At 57.2% G+C, this 22,418-nt stretch overlaps 2 protein-coding genes and 2 long non-coding RNA genes across 7 annotated transcripts; 2 read left to right on the forward strand and 2 right to left on the reverse strand.

The window, feature by feature from the left end:
• Positions 1-456: 456 nt before the first annotated feature.
• Positions 457-3,467, forward strand: LOC137846343 (uncharacterized). The gene is made up of 2 exons (XR_011090474.1): positions 457-3,163; positions 3,240-3,467. It is a non-coding gene; the product is annotated as an uncharacterized lncRNA (long non-coding RNA).
• A 378-nt stretch (positions 3,468-3,845) lies between these two features.
• On the reverse strand, positions 3,846-17,554 carry LOC137846169 (butyrophilin subfamily 1 member A1-like). The gene is made up of 10 exons (XM_068663873.1): positions 17,328-17,554; positions 7,602-7,949; positions 7,115-7,249; positions 6,693-6,974; positions 6,459-6,563; positions 5,555-5,707; positions 5,441-5,461; positions 5,294-5,314; positions 5,098-5,130; positions 3,846-4,921 (listed from the first exon to the last, which is right to left on the reverse strand). Exons 1-10 carry the CDS (start codon positions 17,425-17,427, stop codon positions 4,140-4,142), a joined length of 1,980 nt encoding a protein of 659 aa, XP_068519974.1. The 5' UTR covers positions 17,428-17,554; the 3' UTR covers positions 3,846-4,139.
• On the reverse strand, positions 13,168-15,547 carry LOC137846327 (uncharacterized). Of its 4 annotated transcripts, XR_011090457.1 has the most exons (6): positions 14,670-15,164; positions 14,551-14,571; positions 14,295-14,451; positions 14,158-14,178; positions 13,967-13,999; positions 13,170-13,789 (listed from the first exon to the last, which is right to left on the reverse strand). It is a non-coding gene; the product is annotated as an uncharacterized lncRNA (long non-coding RNA). The 4 variants fall into 4 exon arrangements; XR_011090455.1 differs by having other exon boundaries at positions 13,168-13,789; positions 14,295-14,571; positions 14,670-15,547; XR_011090456.1 differs by having other exon boundaries at positions 13,171-13,789; positions 14,551-15,163.
• Positions 17,555-19,489: 1,935 nt separating the features above from the next.
• LOC137846170 (uncharacterized) lies at positions 19,490-21,760 on the forward strand. Its single transcript, XM_068663874.1, has 3 exons — positions 19,490-21,040; positions 21,123-21,239; positions 21,315-21,760. Exons 1-3 carry the CDS (start codon positions 20,599-20,601, stop codon positions 21,758-21,760), a joined length of 1,005 nt encoding a protein of 334 aa, XP_068519975.1. The 5' UTR covers positions 19,490-20,598.
• The last annotated feature ends 658 nt before the right edge of the window (positions 21,761-22,418 follow it).

Here is a 22,418-nt window from a genome sequence, read left to right on the forward strand (position 1 = left end):
TGAGCAATGGGAAAATGTGGAGAGATGGCAGTGAAGAGCTGAGCAGGATGGGAGGCTGCAGGGAATGGGTCACAGCTGGGTGTCGAGCCCAGAGCTGCCACCCTTTGCCCAGGGTGCTGAAGGCAAAGTGCCAGCCCTGATCCCATCTTCATTAAAGCAGCTGTGGTAGAAGGTTGGCTCAGATGGGCAGGGACCTTCTTCAAGAGCTTAGGTGGATAAGGAAAGTTTCTTGTTTGCTGGAGACAAGGTCAGTCAATATGGAAGGACTACAGAGGTACTGTTTGCTTTTGTAGGCAGAAAATTCCTATGGCCAAAGCTCAATTTGAGTTGAACCTGGACAGTATTGCGAGGGGAAATAAAATGCTTTTTTTTTTACTTGATGGGGATGGTCAGACAGGGTCATTCACAGAGATGTTTATTGTTTTCTTTGCCTCAACACTGGTGCTGGGCTGTGGGACCCCAGGTGCCCTGAGCTGGAGGACAGTGACTGCAGGAATGATATAGTCCCAACAAACCCTGACTTTGTGTGGGATTTGCTGCTCTAGGTGCATGCATACAAGACTATAGGGCCTGATGGGATTCATCCCAGAGTACGAAGAGATCTGGCAGAAGTCATACGTCTTCCCCTCAAGGCCCTTCACCATGTCTGTGGCCCTTCTCTGGACACTTACCAATAGTTTCACATCTTTCTTGTACTGTGGTGGCCAGAACTGCACAGAGTCCTCGAGGTGAGGCCGCAGAGCGCAGAGCAGAGTGGGACAATCACCTCCCTCGACCAACTAGCAATGCCGTGCTTGATGCACCCCAGGATATGGTTGGCCCTCCTGGCTGCTAGGGCACACTGCTGGCTCATGTTCAGCTTGCTGTCAACCACAACCCCGAGATCACTCTCTGCAGGGCTGCTGTCCAGTGTCTCATCCCCCAGTCTGCACGTATAGCCAGGGTTGTCCTATCCCAGGTGCAGGACCCGGCACTTGCATTTGTTAAACTTCATGCAGTTGGTGATTGCCCAGCTCTCCAATCTGTCCAGATCTCCCTGCAAGGCCTCTCCACCCTCATCCGAGTCAACAACTCCTCCCATGGGATGCCGTCCTTCCCAAACTGATCCTACATGGGCTTCCCACAGGCAGCAGCTCTCCAGCAACTGCCCCAGTGTGGGTCTGTAGCATGGGATACATCTGTCAGGAGCAAACTGTTCCAGTCTGGGTCCCCCACGGGTGGCAGCTCCACCCAGACCTCCTGATCCTTTGTGGGCTCCTCTCCATGGGCTGCAGCTCCTGCCTGGGGCCTGGATTTGTGGGGCTCTCCATGGGCCACAGCCTCCTCCAGGCCCCTTCCTCCTCCTGCACCGGGGGCTCCTCCATGGGCTGCAGTGTGGAGATCTGCACCACCTGAACTCCCGCTCCATCTACTAACCGCCCCAGTCCCGTAACGTCCCGTTTGACAGCCTTCAGGCTTCTCTCTTCAATGTCATCACTGCCAGCCTGCACTATCAAAAGAGGATAGCAATCAGAGGGGCAAAGTGTTTGGGAAGCTTTCTGGCAATGTCCCTGACCCTGGCCCCAGGGAGGCAGCACACTTCTTTATGGGTAGGGTCAGGCCGACAATTAGGGCCCTCTGTTCCCTTGAGAAGGGAGTCTCCTACAACAATCTCCCTTCTTTCTGTCCTGGTGGAGGCAGTCTTGAGGCATGTAGTCGACTTCCTCACCCTAGGCATCCTCCTGGCTATACTTTCTACCTCTTCCTCAGCTACTGGTCCCTCAAGCTCCAGGGCCTCAAACCTGTTGTGGAAGTGCACCTGGGAAGCTGGGGCCTGTAAGGGGTGGCATCGCCTGCGATGTTGAGCAGGGACCTGTCTCCATTCCTCCTCAACTCCTAGGTCCCCTCCCTCTGCCTGACAGTGACAGGGGAGGGGGTCCACCCCCATTAGGGCTGTCTCACCCCGGTACCTCTCCTTCAGGCCCCGCAGGGACTTGCCCCACCAATCTATCTCCCACTCACACTCCCTGATAGCCCTCAACCTCTCCACCTCCTCCTTGAGTTCTGCCACCAGGCAGACCAGATCATCCACCTGCTCGCACCTCACGCACACACAGTCTCTCTGCCTCCCGCAGATGGCAGCAAGAGGCTCAGACGCTCCCTGCACCCAGAGACCTGAACTGGTGCATTTTTGAGCGGGCAGTCAGTCTGGGTGTGTACAGACTTGCTAGAGAGAGCACTGTGCCTGGTGGAGACCATTGCAGGCTAGCTAGAAGTAGACTGCCGTTAGAGGAGGTGTTCGTATGGGCAGGGGGGGAAACACTCTGCCCTCCCTGCTCACCATGCCTGCTCGAACTGCCTGCCACTCCCTTCTGATGCTCCATGCCCTGTTTGCCCACCCTGGTCGCTGCTTTCCTCGTCTTTGCACTCCCCAGGTTCTGTTTCTGAACCTTCAGGGAGGGGCCACTGCTGGCTTCACGTAAGCCTCGTCAGCCTCCATGGCGAAGGCTGCCAGGTCCTGGTGGCTCCCTCAAGTGGGCTCGATAACGAAAAAACATAGCCCTGCCTTTCCGATCCTCTGCTCTGCTGTAGAAAGCCTTGCACTGGAGTGTTGAATGGAACATTGCGTGGGGACGTTGCACAGGGCAGGGAAAAGGGGCTTGCCCACCACTGACCCCATCCCCATCCCTGCTCCAGCGCAGCCCCAAGTCCACATCATCCCCACGGAGACGGGGAACGCCCGTGTGCCCGTGCGCCTCAGCTGCCACATCTGGGGCTTCTACCCCCCCGAGGTGACCGTCATCTGGCTGCACAACGGGGACATCATGGAGCCCGACGACTACAACCCCATCTCCGCCATCCCCAACGACGACTGGAGCTACCAGACGCAGGTGTCCCTGCTGGTGGCCCCGGTGGCAGGCGACACCTACACGTGCTCGGTGCAGCACGTCAGCCTGCAGGAGCCTCTCCTGGAGGACTGGAGTGAGTGGAGAGGCGCAGGACTACACCCGGAGGCCGGCGGTCTTGGCTCCTTGCTGCCACTCACCCGGCCGTGTCCCTGCAGGTCCCAGACTGATGCCGGAGGTGATGATACTGGTGGCGGTGGCCACCGTGCTGATGGTGCTGGGACTTGGCTTATTTCTCGCCGGCGTCTACCGCTTCAGGGCCAGGCCTCCTGCCCCGGGTGAGTGTCCGGGGAGAGCCGGGGCCATGATCAAGGGTGACAAGGACTCTGTTCACTCTTCTTCTCCCCCGCGGAGGTTACACTCCCCTCCCTGGAGACAACTACCCCGCAGGTAACGGTGTCCCCATCCCCGTCCACATCAGCGAGGGTCAAATCATCCCATCTTTTCCCCTTTGTGTCCCCCCTTTCCCCAGGCAGCATCTGAGGACCCCCAGACGGACACCTCCCGGCACCGGCGGCTCCCGGTTGGCCCCATCTCAGACCCGATGCCGTGGTGCTGACAATAAAGATGCTCCACAAGCCCTGCTGGTGTCTCTGTATAGTTCTGGGAAAATGGCAGAGGCTCACACAGTCCTACGGTGTCTCACCAAGAGGAGCGGTTGTGTGGGGGACATGGCATGGGACCCCAAAGGGCCAAGCGTGCCCTGGGGTGCCTCAGGCACGGCACTACTGGCCGGCCGAGGGAAGGGATCGTCCCACTCTGCTCGGCCTGCTGCGGCCTCGTCTCAAGCACTGCGTGCAGCTGTGGGCACCGCAGCAGATGAAGGGCGTGAAACTGTGCAAGAGCCTCCAAGGGAGGGCTACGAGGACGGCGAAGGCTGTGCAGGGCAAGGCGTGTGAGGAGACGGTCTGCTGCAAGACGCCTTCCCAGGTAGCAAGGCCTCAGGACACAAAGCACCCAGGAAATGCCACTGCCAGACTCCATCTTCCTGAGCAAAACTTTATTTGACACAGTCCTGTTGCTGCTGGGCCTTGATGTGCCTCTGAGGAGGGAACAAAGAGCCCCCACAGGCTGCTCATGCTCAGTACCAGGCACAGAGCAAGGATCAACCCCAAACTAGGAGCCAAAGGTGGCCTCCAATGGCTGGCAGCACACAGTGACCACATCCCTTGCCCTGGGGTCTGCAAGCAGAGGGGAGAGGAGCGTGGAGAGCTGCTGCAGCCCCTGTGCTGCCCGCTGGGGCTCAGAGGCAGGTTAACAGCTGTGGGTACCAGTAGGGCTTGTGCCCCAGCACAGGAGCCGCGTGCAGGGCAGAGCCCAGGGGCTGCAAGGGGCCTGTCCCCTGCTTGCAGCATCCCAGCTCTCCTCCAGCAGCAGGGAGGAACACAGGGCAGCCCCTGGCCCCACTGCCGCTCCTTCCTGTGCTTCTCCTGCAGGATCAAGCAGAGGTGATGCAGGAGTGTCTGGAGAAGGGCAGGAGGCCCCTGGGGCTGGGGAGAGGGTCTGGGGGGTGCTGTCCCTCAGGCACAGCTGAATTCCCTCTGTCTCTACCCAGAACCAGGGGCGGATGCTTTCCCCATTGAAGGAGGCTGCTGTGAAAGTGAAGATCTTGACCCCATTGTCAGCATTGATAAAAGACACCTGCCCCTGGGTACAGTTCAGACAGACCCAGATCCTCGTGGGGACAGGGTACAAGGACACAAGAGTGGAAGAAGATATGAGAGGCTTGAGATGATCATTATTGTACTCCACCGCCCAGATCCCTCCTTCAGGGCTCATGTTGATCTTCCCCTTCCTCTCCACAGAAGCCCTGGCCACCCCCACTGCCCACCGTGAATCCTTTAGCTGCTCTCCCTCCACCAACCAGCAGTGCCTCCCCTCTCTGAACTCCTCACGGCCCAGCATGCACAACCAATAGTCAAATCTCTCTGGTGTGTCAGGAACCTGCCGCCTTTCACTTTCCAATCTCACACTCTTGTTGTCCTGAGACACAACAAGCAGGGGATGAGCCGTGTCCGGATCCAGGGTCACCTTCACTGCAGGGAGAGAAGGAGCCAGGCCATCAGGGGCAGAGCTCAGCCCTGGGCAGGCTTTCCCCAGCTCGGGGCCAGGAGCTGCCCCACGGGCAAGAGATGGGGCACCTCTTGGCTCCTGAACATGCCCCACCAGGGGCAGGAGAAGTACCGCAGAGGGCAACCCAGTGCACACCTACCTCTATTATGAGGCAGGACAGACCTTCTCCATGCTGGAAAGAGAGGGAAGAGCTGGTCACAGCCCACGGCTGGTGGCCAGTGGGTGTGGGCAGGGTGAGGGGCCAGCCCTGGGCTGCTCTGTCCCAGCTGCCCACCCCACCCTCCCCTGCACAACGCCTTGGTGTTGCCCTGGGGCTTAAATGCAGGGACACTCACCCAGCTCTGCAGCTTGTTCCTCTGAAAAGGAAAATAAGAGCAATGCATTGATGAGAGGAATCGGGTTCTTATCAAGTGGCTGCTACAAAGGAATGCCCTCCAGTTCATTCAGTCCTGGGGGGAGGGTGCAGGGAAAGAGAGACTCACCCAGTCTTTCAGCTTTTTCTTCTGGGAAAGCATAAGGAATACATGATCAGAGGGAAAAACTTCTCATCCCATGTCTATACCACAAATTCTTTCAGTTCATGGATGGATACTCACCTATCTCTGCAGCTTGTTGTACTGGAAAAGAAAGAGAAAAGCAATGTACGGTCAGAGGGGAGTATGCCCATGGGAAGACACCAAATGAATTCTCCTTGGGGAAGGAGACTTCCCCAGCTTTGCATCCTTTTTGGCTGCTATAAAAAGCAAAAGGAATGAATGGTCAGAGTGGAGAGACTTTCACCACATTGCTGCTTCCATGGCTAGATGGCTAGACCCCAAATTCTTTTGCTGTCATGTATGTGTACAGACCAACCTGCTCCCAGACTTGTAGCGACCAGACTAACAAGGACCGAGGCCCAGCTTTTTGCAAGACTTGTAGCATTAAGGACAGACACTTGTGCAGCTCTCTGCACCGTGCCACCAAAACGCAAGTGGAAGTGAATGGGGATGGGTGGAGGACGTCCCTGTCCCAGAAGCACCAGTGAAGACCGGGGCAGCCCCGCAGCTCACTCCCCGTCCCCACCTTGATCCCCGTTCCTTTTAGCCATCCCGGCCGTGTCCCGTGCCCAGGGCAGCCCCAGCCCCAGCACTCCCCACTCCCACCCCAGGCTCCAGCTGCTCCTCCAGCACCCCCGAGCCACCAGCACACAAGCCCCCAGAGCCCACCCAGACCAGGCCCAGGCCCTCCCGCAGGGACACCACTTCCCCAGGGGCTGGGGGCAGGGAGTGCAAGGACTCTCCCAGCTCTCGGCTCTGTGCCGCTGAAAAGCAAAGGCGGAGGAAGAGGTGAGCAGAGCAGCTTGGTTGCTGGGTGGGAACATGTGCAGGGGGGCTGCGCCTTGCCACCAGCCCCACGCTGCAGCCATGCTCCCTGGCCTCCCACCCAAGGCCCCTTTCTCCAGACCCACGTGGGTCCCTGCAGAACACCTCCCTCTGTTCCATCCCTGCACTGCCAGCTTACCTTGCTTTCGAAAGAGATAAACACCGAGGCCAATGGACACAGCCAAAAGCACGAGGACCAGAGCCAGAGCCACCTTCCAGGGCTGGGCGTTGTGGAAGAAGGGAGCTGAGAAAAGGCACCAGGAAAAGGGCTGTATTTACATGGCTGGGGTTAGAAGATGAAGACCCAGACTTTTCCTGGGTCGGGACAAGTACAGGGGCCAGGAACACCTCACCCTGGCTGAGCCATTTGTACCTGCGATGTGCAGGGATGATTCCCGTTCCTGCTGGAGGTGGCTGTTCCTGACCACGCAGGACAAGGGCCCCTCCACACTCCCAGTCACGATGACGGCGCCTTCAATTTCAAAGAGCCCCTCCTGGTCCTGGGAATGTGTCTGGGAGACGAAGGGCAGGTGCTGCCCGCGAGCATCCCTCCACAGCAGCTGCGGCAGCGGGTACCAGCCGGCCGATCGACACAGCACCCGGACGCCCCCGGCCTCGTAGCCCCCCAGGAAGAGGCGGGGGTCAGTGCCTGTGGCTGGGGGAAGGAGAGTGGCTGGGGCTTGACTTGGGGAGGGATTGTGTTCCAAGACAAAGACCCCATCTGCTCCCATGCCAGACACAGCCAGGCCCAAAACGGCCCCAGGGACTCTCTGACTGGACACTTCATGCACTCACCCTCAGCCCAAAACCACTCCAGCTGTTGCAGGACCCAGAGAGCAGGGCTGCACAATGCCAGCGGCCCCAAATCACACAGAAAACCCAGGTACCGAGTTCCAGGACCTTCAGGCAGCATCTCTGCACCACGCCATCCTAGTTCAAAAACCCCAAGATATCCAGGCAATGTCTCAGGTCTCCCCCAGCACAGAAAACAAAAGAAAAGCAGACGTCCGGCTGCTCAGAGGACTCTGCGACTCTCCCTGTGTGCTGTTTGGTCCCATTGCTGACACAGCTGAAGGTGCTGCTCAGCAGCCTGTGCCCAGTGCCCTGACAGTATTATGATTTTTGTCTTCAAGGACACCAGTGAAAACTGACAAAACTCTCCAGGAAGCTCTCTCCCCAAATATTACCTCCACATCCATGGGCATGCTCCATGCTGTGAAACAGCTGAAACATTTAAAGGACACGTAAACTCTACCCTGGCATCATCACCCCAGCCACTAACCTGACACCTCCAGATCCACAATGGTTTCAGCATAAGCATCAGCATCTTCCACAGTGCAGATGTACTGGCCATCATCAGAGGGTCTCAGCCCCATGATTCGCAAGTCCAGGCTTCCAGCAGAGAGACCATCTCTGGCCAACTCTGTCCTCCCAGCATATGCCCCCATCTGCTCCCAGTACAGGTCCTCTCCATTGCGGTAGTGGTGCACTGTCTCAGAGAACTCTTTCCGGATCCACCTGACGTCCAAGGTGCGAGCATCGCGTTGAGGGGACAAGTGGCAGGGCAGCACGACATCCTGCCCCACGGTGGCAGTGACAGGGTGGCCTGGTCCCTCCACTCTGAGCTGCGCTGGTGTGAGAAACAATGTTGTGTTTTTGCAGTAGAAAATAATTTTTCTGTATTTTTAGGTGTAGTTATAATAACGAGAAATGCTAAGTAGATAAGTGGACCGTAGAAGGCCTCACTATTCCAAAATAATGTAGAAGCTTGAGAAAAGCAGGATGAGCAGTGTGAGAACAGGAGAACAAAGATCACAAGTTATCAAAATATAAGAAAGGAGAAATTAAAGCATTGAAAAAAAAAAAACAAAAGAAATAATAATTGCACATATATGGTATAGAGGAGTGTCGAGTAGCTTTTGAACCTGTAGTACTCATCCAATGAGGAAACAGGGGAGGTGATCAGGCGTCGGGTAATAGGGAATAAAATGTTAGGATTTGTTTACTAAAATGTGCACCTAATTGACAGGACCGTTGCAATCGTGAATAAAATAGCTTCAGAGAAGATCCTGTCTGAAGAAAATTATTTGAGATGTTTCTCACACTGGGCAATGGAGAAGGGCACAGAGAGGAGGTAAGATTTTGGCATTGCAAATTTAGGGGCAGTGAGTGAGAAAGGGAGAGCTGTGCGTGAGCTGGTGCATGCAGTGTCCCCCGTGTCCCATGGGAAACCACCCGGGAAACAGGAGAGGGAGAGGGAGAAAGTGCAGGAGAAGGAGGTGTGCTGGGAGTGGGAGCCCTCTCTGCAGCATTTGGGCGGGTGAAGGAGACACAGAAAGGGCAGGCAAGGCAGCAGCCATATTGTGTGAAAGAACCAAAGTGAAAGTGAAACCCAGCACGGGCGAGCTGTGGGCTCCAGTCCTCCCTGTCCCACAGCCGCTCCCCTGTCCCGCAGCAGCAAGTCTGCATGCACAGGGGGGAGAGCCCCCTGCAGCCCCACGGGATCCTACCTGAGCCCAGGTGGAGGAGAAGCAGAATGACAAGGGAAGTCAGGAGGCCCCTGGCATGGCCGGTGAAGCTGGGGTGGCTGCAGCCCCAGGGGAGCCCCATCAGAGAGAGAGGTCCCCCAGGGGGCAGGTGGCCCCCCAGGTGTTTTTCTCCAAGCCAAGATAGATGTCCTTCACGGCACCCAGCAGAGCTGCAGAAAGCACAAGGCTACGCCCAACTTTCCCAACCTTTGCCCAGTTCCTGGCTGCAATAACCCTCCTGGAGCAACTCTGCCCATAGGGCAATGTCTGGGGAGCTCTGCAGGGCTGGCACCACCATCCCATTGCAGCTGGGTGCCCAGTCCACTGCCTTTAGCAAGCACGAGGTGCTTGTCCCCAATGGGGGCCTCTCCAGACCTCCAGGGAAAGCCAGTGGCTAAGGTCGTTCATCTCCATGCATGCAAGGAGGAATCAAACTGTGAGCAATGGGAAAATGTGGAGAGATGGCAGTGAAGAGCTGAGCAGGATGGGAGGCTGCAGGGAATGGGTCACAGCTGGGTGTCGAGCCCAGAGCTGCCACCCTTTGCCCAGGGTGCTGAAGGCAAAGTGTTAGCCCTGATCCCGGCTCCAGTAAAGCAGGCATGGCAGAAGTTTGGCTCAGATGGGCAGGGACCTTCTTCTAGAGCTTAGGTGGATGAGGAAAATTTCTTGTTTGCTGGAGACAAGGTCAGTCAATATGGAAGGACTACAGAGGTGCTGTTTGCTTTTGTAGGCAGAAAATTCCTATGGCCAAAGCTCAATTTGAGTTGAAGCTGGACAGTACTGTGAGGGGCAATAAAAAGCTTTTTTTTTTTTTTTTTTAGACTGTCTTAACAGCAAAAGTAGGATGAGAGAAAGCATTGGTCTGTTACTTGATGGGGATGGTCAGACAGGGTCATTCACAGAGATGTTTATTGCTTTCTTTGCCTTTGCCTTCAACATCACTGGGCTGTGGGACCCCAAGTGCCCTGAGCTGGAGGACAGTGACTGCAGGAACGGTAAAGTCCCAACAAACCCGAATTTGTGTGGGATTTGCTGCTCTAGGTGCATGCATACAAGACTATAGGGCCTGATGGGATTCATCCCAGAGTATGAAGAGATCTGGCTGAATGCATACATCTTCCCCTCAAGGCCCTTTACCATCTCTGTGGCCCTTCTCTGGACACTCTCCAATAGTTTCACGTCCTTCTTGTGCTGTGGTGGCCAGAACTGCACAGAGTCCTCGAGGTCACGCCGAAGAGCTCAGAGCAGAGTGGGACAATCACCTCCCTTGACCTACTAGCGATGCCGTGCTCGATGCACCCCAGGATATGGTTGGCCCTCCTGGCTGCTAGGGCACACTGCTGGCTGATGTTCAGCTTGCTGTCAACCACAACCCCCAGATCCCTCTCTGCAGGGCTGCTCTCCAGCGTCTCATCCCCCAGTCTGCACGTATAGCCAGGGTTGCTGTGTCCCAGGTGCAGGACCTGGCACTTGCCTTTGTTAAACTTCATGCAGTTGGTGATTGCCCAGCTCTCCAATCTGTCCAGATCTCCCTGCAAGGCCTTTCCACCCTCAGCCGAGTCAACAACTCCTCCCATGGGATGCTGTTCTTCCCAAACTGATCCTACATGGGCTTCCCACAGGCAGCAGCTCTCCAGCAACTGCCCCAGTGTGGGTCTGTAGTATGGGGTACATCTGTCAGGAGCAAACTGTTCCAATCTGGGTAACCCATGGGTTGCAGCTCCCCCCAGACCTCCTGATCTTCTGGGGGCTCCTCTCCACGGGCTGTGGCTCTGGCCTGGGGCCTGCTCCTGTGGGGGCTCTCCATGGGCCACAGCCTCCACCAGGCCGCATCCACCTGCTGCACCAGGGGCTCCTCCATGGGCTGCAGTGTGGAGATCTGCTCCACCTGTACTCCCGCTCCATCCACTAACTGCCCCAGTCCCCTAACGTCCCGTTTGACAGCCTTCAGGCTTCTCTCTTCAATGTCATCACTGCCAGCCTGCACTATCAAAGGGGATAGTAGTCAGAGGGGCAAACGAGGTTGGGAAGTTTTCTGGCCATTTCCTTGACCCTGGCCCCAGGGAGGAAGCAGACTTCCCTACAGCTAGGGTCAGGCTGACAATTAGGGCCCTTTGTTCCCCTGAGAAGGGAGTCGCCTACAACAATCTCCCTTCTTTCTGTCCTGGTGGAGGCAGTCTTGAGGCGTGGAGTTGACTTCCTCACCCTAGGCATCCTCCTGGCTACACTTTCTACCTCTTCCTCAGCTACAGGTCTCTCAAGCTCCAGAGCTCCAAACCTGTTGTGGAAGGGCACCTGGGAAGGTGGGGCCTTTTGGGGAGGGCATTACATGCGATGTCGAGCAGGGACCTGTCTCCATTCCTCCTCAACTCCCAGGTGCCCTCCCTTTGCTCGACAGTGACAGGGGAGGGGGTCCACCCCCATTAGGGCTGTCTCACCCCGGTACCTCTCCTTCAGGCCCCGCAGGGAGTTGCCCCACCACTCTATCTCCCGCTCACACTCCCTGATAGCCCTCAACCTCTCCACCTCCTCCTTGAGTTCTGCCACAACGCGGACCAGGTCATCAACCTGCTCGCACCTCACGCACACACAGTCTCTCTGCCTCCCGCAGAGGACAGCAAGAGGCTCAGATGCTCCCTGCACCCAGAGACCTGAACTGGTGCATTTTTGAGCGGGCAGTCATTCTGGGTGTGTACAGACTTGCTAGAGAGAGCACTGTGCCTGGTGGAGACCATAGCCTAGCTAGCGGCAGACTGCACTTAGAGGAGGAGTTTGTATGGATGGGGAGGAACGCTCTGCCCTCCCTGCTCACCCTGTCTGCATGAAATTGCCTGCCACTCCCTTCTGATGTGCCATGCCCTGTTTGCCCGTCCTGGTCACTGTGTTACTGGTCTTTGTGATCCCCAGGGGCATCTTTTGAACAGCCGTGGAAGGGGCCCTGCTGGCTTCGCCTACGCTTCATCAGCCTCCCTCGCAAGGGCTGCTGGATCCTGGTGGCTTTTTCAAGTGGGCTTGATGCCGGAAAAATATAGCCCTGCCTGTGAGATTCCCTGCTCCGCTGCAGAAAGAGTCTGCCCTGGAGCTAAATGCCTTGGCAAGATGTTGCACCGGGCATTTCATTGGGATGTTACACAGGGGTGTTGTAGATCATGTTGCATCAGGCATTGCATGGGGCTGTTGCAGAGCACACTGCGTGAGGAAGTCACAGGGGGATGTTGCATGGAGAACTGCACAGCGCATTGCATTGCCCTTTGCAAGGGGATGTTGCACAGAGCAATGTCTCTTGCAGGTTGTGGCACAGGGGCATTGCACAGGGCATCTTGTGAGCATCGCATGGGGATGTCGCGTGTGACATCGCAAGGGACAATGCCTAGAGCTTGGACAGGGCGTTGCATGGGGAAGTGGCATGGGGAAGTTGTGTGGAGCTTTGCACAGGCCTTGCACGGGAGCATTGCACGGAACATTGTGTGGGGATGTTGCAGAGGGCAGGGAAAGGGGCTCGCCCACCACTGACCCCATACCCATCCCTGCTCCAGCTCAGCCCCAAGTCCGCATTATCTCCGCAGAGACAGGGAACACCCGTGTGCCTGTGCGCCTCAGCTGCCATATCGGGGGCTTCTACACCCCCGAGGTGACCATCATCTAGCTGCACAACGGGGACATCGTGGAGCCCGACGACTACAACCCCATCTCCGCCATCCCCAATGGCGACTGGACCTACCAGACACAGGTGTCCCTGCTGGTGGCCCCGGTGGCAGGCGACACCTACATGTGCTCGGTGCAGCACGTCAGCCTGCAGGAGCCTCTCCTGGAGGACTGGAGTGAGTGGAGAGGTGCAGGACTACACCCGGAAGCCGGTGGTCTTGGCCTCCAAGGGAGGGCTACAAGGACGGCGAAGGCTCTGCAGGGCAAGGTGTGTGAGGAGATGGTCTGCTGCAAGACGCCTTCCCAGGCAGCAAGGCCTCAGGACACAACGCACCCAAGAAATGCCACTGCCAGACTCCATCTTCCTGTACAAAACTTTATTTGCCACAGTCCTGCTGCTGCTGTGGCTTGATGTGCTCCAGAGGAAGGAACAAAGAGCCTTCACAGGCTGCTCATGCTCAGCACCAGGCACAGAGCACAAATCAAACCCACATTAGGAGGCAAATGTGGCTGAGACCCATGGGTGTCAGCAGGGCTTGTGCCCCAGCACATGAGCTGCGTGCAGGGCAGAGCCCAGGGGCTGCAGGGGGCCTGGCCCCTGCTTGCAGCATCCCAGCCATACTCCAGCAGAAGGGAGGAACACAGGAGAGCCCCTGCCCCACTGCCCGTCATTCCTGTGGTCCTCCAGAAGGACCAAAGAGAGGTGATGCAGGAGTGGCTGGAGAAGGGCAGGAGGTCCCCAGGGCTGGGGACGGGGTCTGGGGGGTGCTGTCCCTCAGGCACAGCTGAATTCCCTCTGTCCTCAGCCAGAACCAGGGGTGGATGCTCTCCCCATTGAAGGAGGCTGCCGTGAAAGTGAAGATCTGGACCCCATTGTCAGCGTTGATAAAAGACACCTGTTGCTGGGTATAGTCCAGACAGACCCAGATCCTCGTGGGGATAGGGGAAAGGGGCAAGGGGGTGCGAGGCCATGTGAGAGACAAAAGCTACCCCTCATCGTACTGCACAGCCCAGATCCCTTCTTCAGGGCTCCTCTTGAAGTAGTTCTTTCTCTCCACAGAAGCCCTGGCCACCCCTGCAGCCCACCAAGAATTCTTTAGCCGCTTTCCTTCCACCTCCACCAACCAGCAGTGCCTCCCCTCTCTGAACCCTTCACAGCCCAGCACGCAGCCCCAGTTGTCAAATCTCTCTGGTGTGTCAGGCACCTGCTGCCGTTCACTTTCCCGTCTCACACTGCAGTTGTCCTGAGACACAACAAGCTGGGGATGAGCAGTGCATGGATCCAGGGTCACCTTCACTGCAGGGACAGAAGGAGCCAGGCCATCAGGGGCAGAGCTCAGCCCTGGGCAGGCTTTCCCCAGCTTGGGGCCAGGAGCTGCCCCACGGGGCAGGAGATGGGGCACCTCTTGGCTCCTGAACATGGCCCAGCAAGGGAAGGAGAAGCACTGCAGAGGGCAACTCAACGCACACCCACCTGTATTGTGAGGCATCAGAAACTTTCTCCATGCTGGAAGGAGAGGGGAGAGCTGGTCACAGCCCATGGCTGGTGCCCAGTGGGTGTGGGCAGGGTGAGAGGCCAGCCCTGGGCTGCTCTGTCCCAGCCGCCCACCCTCCCCTGCATATCGCTTTGGTGTTGCCCTTGGGTCTGAACACCGGGAGAGTTACCCAGCTCTGCAGCATGTTTCTCTACAAACGAAAGAGAAAAGGAAAACATGAGAAGAAGGCACAGTTTCTGATTCCATACCTGTCACTATGATGCCTTTTTTTTCGTTGTTTTTTTCTGTTTGGAGAGCGAGACTTACCCAGTTCTGCAGCTTGTTCATCTACAAACAAAATAGAAAAGCAATGTATCGATGAGAGGAGTCAATTTCTCAACAATGACTGCTACAAACCAAAGACCCCCAATTCCTTCAGTTGGGGGGAGGAAGAGAGACTCACCCAGTCTTGCATCTTTTTCCTCTGGAAAAGAAAAGCATAAGGAATGCAGGATCAGAGGGAAAAAAGTTCTCACCCACTGTCTACACTTCAAATTCTTCTAGTTCAGGGATGTACACTAACCTATCTCTGCGGCTTGTTTCCCTGGAAAAGAAAAAGAAAAATAAAAGCAATGTAAGGTCAGAGGGGAGTATGCTTGTTGGCAGACACCAAATGCCTTCTCTTTGGGGAAGGAGACTTACCCAGCTCTGCATCCTTTTTCGCTGCTATAAAAAGCAAAAGGAATGACTGGTCAGAATGGAGAGACTTTCACCCCATTGCTGCTGCCATGGATAGACCTCAAATTTTTTTGCTCTCATGCATGGGCACAGACCACCTTGCTCCCAGACTTGTAGTGACCAGACTAAGAAGGACTGAGGCCCAGCTTTTTGCAAGACTTGTAGCAGTAAGGACAGACACTTGTGCAGCTCACTGCACTGTGCCACCAAAAGACAAAGGGAAGTGAATGGGGATGGGTGGAGGACGTCCCTGTCCAGAAGTGTCAGTGCAGAGAGGGGCAGCCCCGCAGCTCGCTCCCCATCCCCACCTTGATCCCCGTTCCTTTCAGCCATCCCGGCCGTGTCCCGTGCCCACGGCAGCCCCAGCCCCAGCACTCCCCACTCCCACCCCAGGCTCCAGCTGCTCCTCCAGCACCCCCGAGCCACCAGCACACAAGCCCCCAGAGCCCACCCAGACCAGGCCCTCCCGCACGGACACCTCTTCTCCAGGGGCTGGGGGCAGGGACTGCAAGGACTCACCTAGCTCTCGGCTCTGCGCCGCTGAAAAGCAAAGGCAGAGGAACAGGTGGTGAGCAGAGCAGCTTGGTTGCTGGGTGGGAACATTTGCAGGGGGGCTGTGCCTTGCCACCAGCCCCACGCTGCAGCCATGCTCCCTGGCCTCCCACACAAGGCCCCTTGCCTTCTCCCCTGCCTTCCTTGCCCAAGGCAGAGGCCCAAGATGATCCTAAGACCTTTGGCATCCCCAGGAGAACATTCCCTTCCTCCTCCTACGCACCTCCCTGGGCCAGGGCTCAGCCCCGCTCCACACCCAGGGGGGTCCCTGCAGAACACTCCCTCCGCTCCATCCCTGTGCTGCCAGCTTACCTTTCTTTCGAAAGAGATAAACACCGAGGCCAATGGACACAGCCAAAAGCACGAGGACCAGAGCAAGAGCCACCATCCAGGGCTGGGCGTTGTGGAAGAAGGGAGCTGAGAAAAGGCACCAGGAAGAAGGCTGTGTTTACATGCTCGTGGGTGGAAAAGAAAGACCTAGACTTCTTCTGGCTCCGGAGAAGTGTGGGGGCTAGGAACACCTCACCCTGGCTGTGCCATTTTTACCTGCAATGTGCAGGGAAAATTTCCTCTCCTTCTGGAGGTGGTTGTTCCTGACCACGCAGGATAAAGGCCCCTCCATGCTCCCGGTCACGATGACGGCGCCTTCGATTTCAAAGAGCCCCTCCTGGTCCTGGGAATGTGTCTGGGAGACCGAGGGCAGGTGCTGCCTGCGAGCATCCCTCCACAGCAGCTGTGGCAGCGGGTACCAGCCGCCCGATTGACACAGCACCCGGACGCCTCCGGCCTCGTAGCCCCCCAGGGAGAGGTGGGGGTCAGCGCCTGATGCTGGGGGAAGAGCGTGTGGCTGGGGCTTGACTTGGGGAGGGATTGAGTTCCAAGGCAAAGACCCCATCTGCTCCCATGCCAGACACAGCCCAGGACAGCTATGGTCACAGGGGCTCAGGGACCAGGCACTCCACGGAGCCACTCTCACCCCTAACCCACACCTATTGTTGGCACAGCTGAAGGACCTGCTCGGCAATCTGTGCTCACTGCCCACACAACACCATGGGGATGGAGTTCAGATAGGGTCCCTGAGACTAAATTAAATCATTGCATTCATGCAGCTCTTCCTCAATCAAAAGCCTGCAAGGGCACAGGTGTACTTCTTGCTGGACAAGTGCTCACTGACAGAGGTGAAGCCCCATCACAGTGTACTGTTTGCAAGGCCACGTAGATGGCCATGAAGATGGGACCGGGTCCTGGGTGGGACACAGAAACCTGGGGATAGCTGCACCATCCCTTGAATGCCTCAACCCAGCCACTAACCTGACACCTCCAGATCCACAATGGCTTCATCATAAGCATCAGCATCTCCCACAGTGCAGACGTACTGGCCATCGTCAGAGGGTCTCAGCCCCGTGATTCGCAAGTCCAAGCTTCCAGCAGAGAGACCATCTCTGAGCAACTCTGTCCTGCCGACATATGCCTCCATCTGCTCCCCATACAGGTCCTGTCCATTGTGGTAGTGGTGCACTGTCTCAGAGATACTGTCCCGGATCCACCTGACATCCAAGGTTCGAGCATCGCGTTGAGGGGACAAGTGGCAGGGCAGCAGGACATCCTGCCCCACGGTGGCAGTGACAGAGTGGCCTGGTCCCACCACTCTGAGCTGGGCTGGGCAATGGAGAAGGGCACAGAGAGGAGGTGAGATTTTGCCATTTTAAATTTAGGGACAGTGAGTGTCAAAGGGCGTGAGTTGGTGTGGGAGTTGGTGCGTGCTGCGTCCCCTGTGTCCCATGGGAAAACACCGGAGAAAGAGGAGAGGGAGAGGGAGGACGTGCAGGAGAAGGAAGTGTGCTGGGAGTGGGAGCCCTCTCTGAAGCATTCGGGCAGGTGAAAGTGAGTCAGAAAGGGCTGTTAGGGTAGCACCTGTCTTGTGTGGAAGAACAAAAGTGAGAGTGAAACCCAGCAGGGACCCAGCTGTGGGCTCGGGTCCCCCCTTTCCTACAGCCACTCCCCTGCCCTGCAACAGCACGTCTGTAAGGCCCAGGGGGGAGAGCCCCCAGCAGCCCCACAGGATCCTACCTGAGCCCAGCCGGAGGAGGAGCAGAGTGATGAGGAAAGTCACGAAATCTCTGGCATGGCCGGTGAAGCTGGGCTGGCTGCAGCCCCAGGGGAGCCCCATCTGAGAGAGAGTTCCCCCAGGGGGCAGGGGGCCCCCCAGAGGTTTTTCTCCAAGCCAAGATAGACCTCCCTCGTGGCACCCAGCAGAGCTGCAGAAAGCACAATGCTCCGCCCAACTTTCCCAACCTTTGCCCAGTTCCTGGCTGCAATAACCTTCCTGGAGCAACTCTGTCTCTGGGGCAAAGTCTGGGGAGCTCTGCAGGGCTGGCACCACCATCCCATCGCAGCTGGGTGCCCTTTAGCATGCACCAGTTGCTTGTGCCCAGGAGGGGCCTCTCCAGACCTCCAGGGAAAGCCACTGGCTTAGGTCGTTCATCTCCATGCATGCAAGGAGGAATCAAACTGTGAGCAATGGGAAAATGTGGAGAGATGGCAGTGAAGAGCTGAGCATGATCGGAGGTTAGAGGGAATGGGGCACAGCTTGGTGTCGAGCCCAGAGCTGCCACCCTTTTCCCAGGGTGCTGAAGGCAAAGTGCCAGTGCCTCTCCCGGCTCCAGTAAAGCAGGCATGGCAGAAGTTTGGCTCAGATGGGCAGGGACCTTCTTCTAGAGCTTAGGTGGATAAGGAAAGTTCATGTTTGCTGGAAGGGAAGTCAGGCAACATGGAAGGAGTACAGAGGTACTGTTTGCCTTTGTAGGGAGAAAATTCATATGGCCAAAGCTCAATTTGAGTTGAATCTGGACAGTACTGTGAGGGGAAATAAAATGCTTTTTGTTTAGACTATCTTAAGAGCTAAAGTAGGATGAGAGAAAGCATTGGTCTGTTACTTGATGTGGATGTTAAACAGGGTCATTCACAGAGATGTGTAATGCTTTCTTTGCCTTTAAGACTGATACTGGGCTGTAGGACTCCAGGTGCTCTGAGCTGGAGGACAGTGACTGCAGGAACAATAAAGTCTCAACAAACCCTGAATTTGTGTGGGATTTGCTGCTCCAGATGAATGCATACAAGCCTATAGGGCCTGATGGGATTCATCCCAGAGTACTAAGAGAACTGGCTGAAGGCATACATCTTCCCCTCTAGGCCCTTCACCATCTCTGTGGCCCTTCTCCGGACACTCTCCAATAGTTTCACATCCTTCTTGTACTGTGGTGCCCAGAACTGCACAGAGTCCTCGAGGTGAGGCTTCACAGTCCAGAGCAGAGCAGTTCAATCATTTCCCTTGACTGACTAGCAATGCCATGCTCGATGCGCCCCAGGATACGTTTGGCCGTCCTGGCTGCTAGGGCACACTGCTGGCTCATGCTCAGCTTGCTGTCAACCACAACCCCCAGATCCCTCTCTGCAGGGCTGCTCTCCAGCACCTCGTCCCCCAGTCTGCACGTATAGCCAGGGTTGCTGTGTCCCAGGTGCAGGACCTGGCACTTGCCTTTGTTAAACTTCATGTGGTTGGTGATTGTCCAGCTCTCCAATCTGTCCAGATCTCCCTGCAAGGGCTTTCCACCCTCAGCCGAGTCAACAACTCCTCCCATGGGATGCTGTTCTTCCCAAACTGATCCTACATGGGCTTCCCACAAGCAGCAGCTCTCTAGCATCTGCCCCAGTGTGGGTCTGTAGTATGGGGTACATCTGTCAGGAGCAAACTGTTCCAGTCCGGGTCGTACATGCATGACAACTCTCCTCCAGACCTCCTGATCCTGCGGGTGCTCCTCTCCACGGGCTGTGGCTCTGGCCTGGGGCCTGCTTCGGTGGGAGCTCTCCGTGGGACGCAGCCTCCACCAGGCCCATTCCACCTCCTGCACCGGGGGCTTCACCATGGGCTGCAGTGTGGTGATCTGCTCCACCTGTACTCCCGCTCCATCCACTAACTGCCCCAGTCCCCTAATGTCCCGCTTGACAACCTTCAGGCTTCTCTCTTCAATGTCATCACTGCCAGCCTGGACTATCAAAGGGGATAGTAGTCAGAGGGGAAAACTAGTTTGAGAAGTTTTCTGGCAATTTCCTTGACCCTGGCACCAGGGAGGAAGCAGACCTCCCTACAGCTAGGGTCAGGCTGACAATTAGGGCCCTTTGTTCCCCTGAGAAAGGAGTCACCTACAGCAATCTCCCTTCTTTCTGTCCTGGTGGAGGCAGTCTTGAGGCATGGAGTCGACTTCCTCACCCTAGGCATCCTCCTGGCTACACTTTCTACCTCTTCCTCAGCTACCGGTCTCTCAAGCTCCAGGGCCTCAAACCTGTTGTGGAAGGGCACCTGGGAAGGTGGGGCCTGTATGGGGTGGCATCGCCTGCGATGTCGAGCAGGGACCTGTCTCCATTCTTCCTCAAATCCTAGGTCCCCTCCCTCTGCCCGACAGCGACAGGGGAGGGGGTCCACCCCATTTGAGGTGTCTCACCCCGGTACCTCTCCTTCAGGCCCCACAGGGAGTTGCCCCACCACTCTGTCTCCCACTCACACTCCCTGATAGCCCTCAACCTCTCCACCTCCTCCTTGAGTTCTGCCACAACGCGGACCAGGTCATCAACCTGCTCGCACCTCACGCACACACAGTCTCTCTGCCTCCCGCAGAGGACAGCAAGAGGCTCAGATGCTCCCTGCACCCAGAGACCTGAACTGGTGCATTTTTGAGCGGGCAGTCAGTCTGGGTGTGTACAGACTTGCTAGAGAGAGCACTGTGCCTGGTGGAGACCATTTCAGCCTAGCTAGTGGTAGACCGCCGTTAGAGGAGTTGTTCGTATGGGCGGGGAGGAACGCTCTTCCCTCCCTGCTCGCCCAGCCTGCACGAAGTTCCTGCCACTCCTTTCTGATGATGCACCATGCCCTGTTTGCCCATCCTGGTCACCTTGTTCCTGGTTGTCTTGCTTCCCAGGGGCAGCTTTTGAAGAGCCAAGCACGGGGCCTTGCTGGCTCTGCCTACACCTTGTTAGTCTCCCTCGCAAGGGCTGCTGGGTCCTGGCGGCTCCCTCAAGTGGACTTGATGCTGGAAAAAAATAGCCCTGCCTGTGAGATCCTCTGCTCCACTGCAGGAAGACTTTGCTCTGGAGCTGATCACCTCGGCAAGATGTTGCACCGGGCATTGCATGGGGGTGTTGTAGAGCCCACTGCGTGAGGACGTCGCAGGGGGATGTTGCACAGAGCACTGAACAGCGCATTGCATTGCCCTTTGCAAGAGGATGTTGCACAGAGCATTGCCTCTAGCAGGGTGTGGCACAGGGGTTTTACACAGGGCATTGCATGGGGATGTCACACGTGACATTGCATGGGACAATGCCTAGAGCTTTGAATGGGAGCATTTCACGGGAGCGTTGCACGGAACGTTGTGTGGGGACGTTGCACAGGATAGGGAAAAGGGGCTCGTCCACCACTGACCCCATCCCCATCCCTGCTCCAGCGCAGTCCCAAGTCCGCATCATCCCCGCGGAGACGGGGAACGCCCGTGTGCCTGTGCGCCTCACCTGCCACATCTGGGGCTTCTACCCCCCCGAGGTGACTGTCATCTGGCTGCACAACGGGGACATCGTGGAGCCTGACGACTACAACCCCATCTCCGCCATCCCCAACGACGACTGGAGCTACCAGACGCAGGTGTCCCTGCTGGTGGCCCCGGTGGCAGGCAACACCTACACGTGCTCAGTGCAGCACGTCAGCCTGCAGGAGCCTCTCCTGGAGGACTGGAGTGAGTGGAGAGGCGCAGGAATGCACCCGGAGGACGGCAGCCTTGGCTCCTTGCTGCCACTCACCCGGCCGTGTCCCCACAGGTTCCGGACTGATGCTGGAGGTGACCATACTGGTGGCGGTGGCCCCCGTGCTGATGGTGCTGGGACTTGGCTTCTTTCTCGCCGGCGTCTACCGCTTCAGGGCCAGGCCTCCTGCCCAGGCTGAGTGTCCGGGGAGAGCCAGGGCCGTGGTCAAGGGTGGAGAGGACTCTGCTCACTCCTCTTCTCCCCCCTCAGGTTACACTCCGCTCCCTGGAGACAACTACCCCGCAGGTAATGGTATCCCCATCCCTGTCCCCATTGGCAAGGGGCAAATTTCCCCATCTCTCACCCTGTTTGTCCCCCCCTTCCCCAGGCAGCATCTGAGGACCCCCAGACGGACACCTCCCGGCACCGGCGGCTCCCAGTTGGCCCCATCTCAGACCCAATGTTGTGGTGCTGACAATAAAGATGCTCCACAAGCCCCGCTGGTGTCTCTGCAGTGTTCTGGGGACAGGGCAGAGGCTCACACACTTCTATGGAGTCTCACCAAGAGGAGTAGGTGTGTGGGATCATGCCATGGGGCACCAAAGAGCCCTGGGGTGCCTCAGGCACGGCACTGCTGGCCGGTTGAAGGAAGGGATCGTTCCGCTCTGCTCGGCCTGCTGTGGCCTCCCCTTGAGCACTGCGTGCAGCTGTGAGCACCTTAGAAGACGAAGGGCGTGAAACTGTGCGAGAGCCTCCAACGGAGGGCTACGAGGACGGCGAAGGCTCTGCAGGGCAAGGTGTGTGAGGAGACGGTCTGCTGCAAGACACCTTCCCAGGCAGCAAGGCCTCAGGACACAAAGCACCCAGCAAATGCACTGCCAGACTCCATCTTCCTGTACAAAACTTTATTTGCCACAGTCCTGCTGCTGCTGGGCCTTGATGTGCTCCAGAGGAGGGAACAAAGAGCCCCCACAGGCTGCTCATGCTCAGCACCAGGCACAAAGCAAGGATCAACCCCAAATTAGGAGGCAAAGGTGGTCTGCAATGGCCGTCAGCATATGGTGACCACATCCCTTGCCCTGGGGTTTGCAAGCAGTGCAAGCAGAGGGGAGAGGAGCGTGGAGAGCTGCTGCAGCCCCTGTGCTGCCTGCTGGGGCTCAGAGGCAGGGTGAGACCCATGCTGGGGCTCAAGCCCTGCTGGCACCCGTCAGCAGAGTCCCGAGCAGGGCAGAGCCCAGGGGCTGCAGGGGGCCTGGCCCGTGCTTGCAGCATCCCAGCCCTCCTCCAGCAGCAGGGAGGAACACAGGAGAGCCCCTGACCCCACTGCCCCTCATTCCTGTGCTTCTCCTGCAGGACCAAGGAGAGGTGATG

Source organism: Anas acuta, chromosome 31, assembly GCF_963932015.1.
Source record: "Anas acuta chromosome 31, bAnaAcu1.1, whole genome shotgun sequence".
Lineage (NCBI taxonomy): Eukaryota > Metazoa > Chordata > Aves > Anseriformes > Anatidae > Anas > Anas acuta.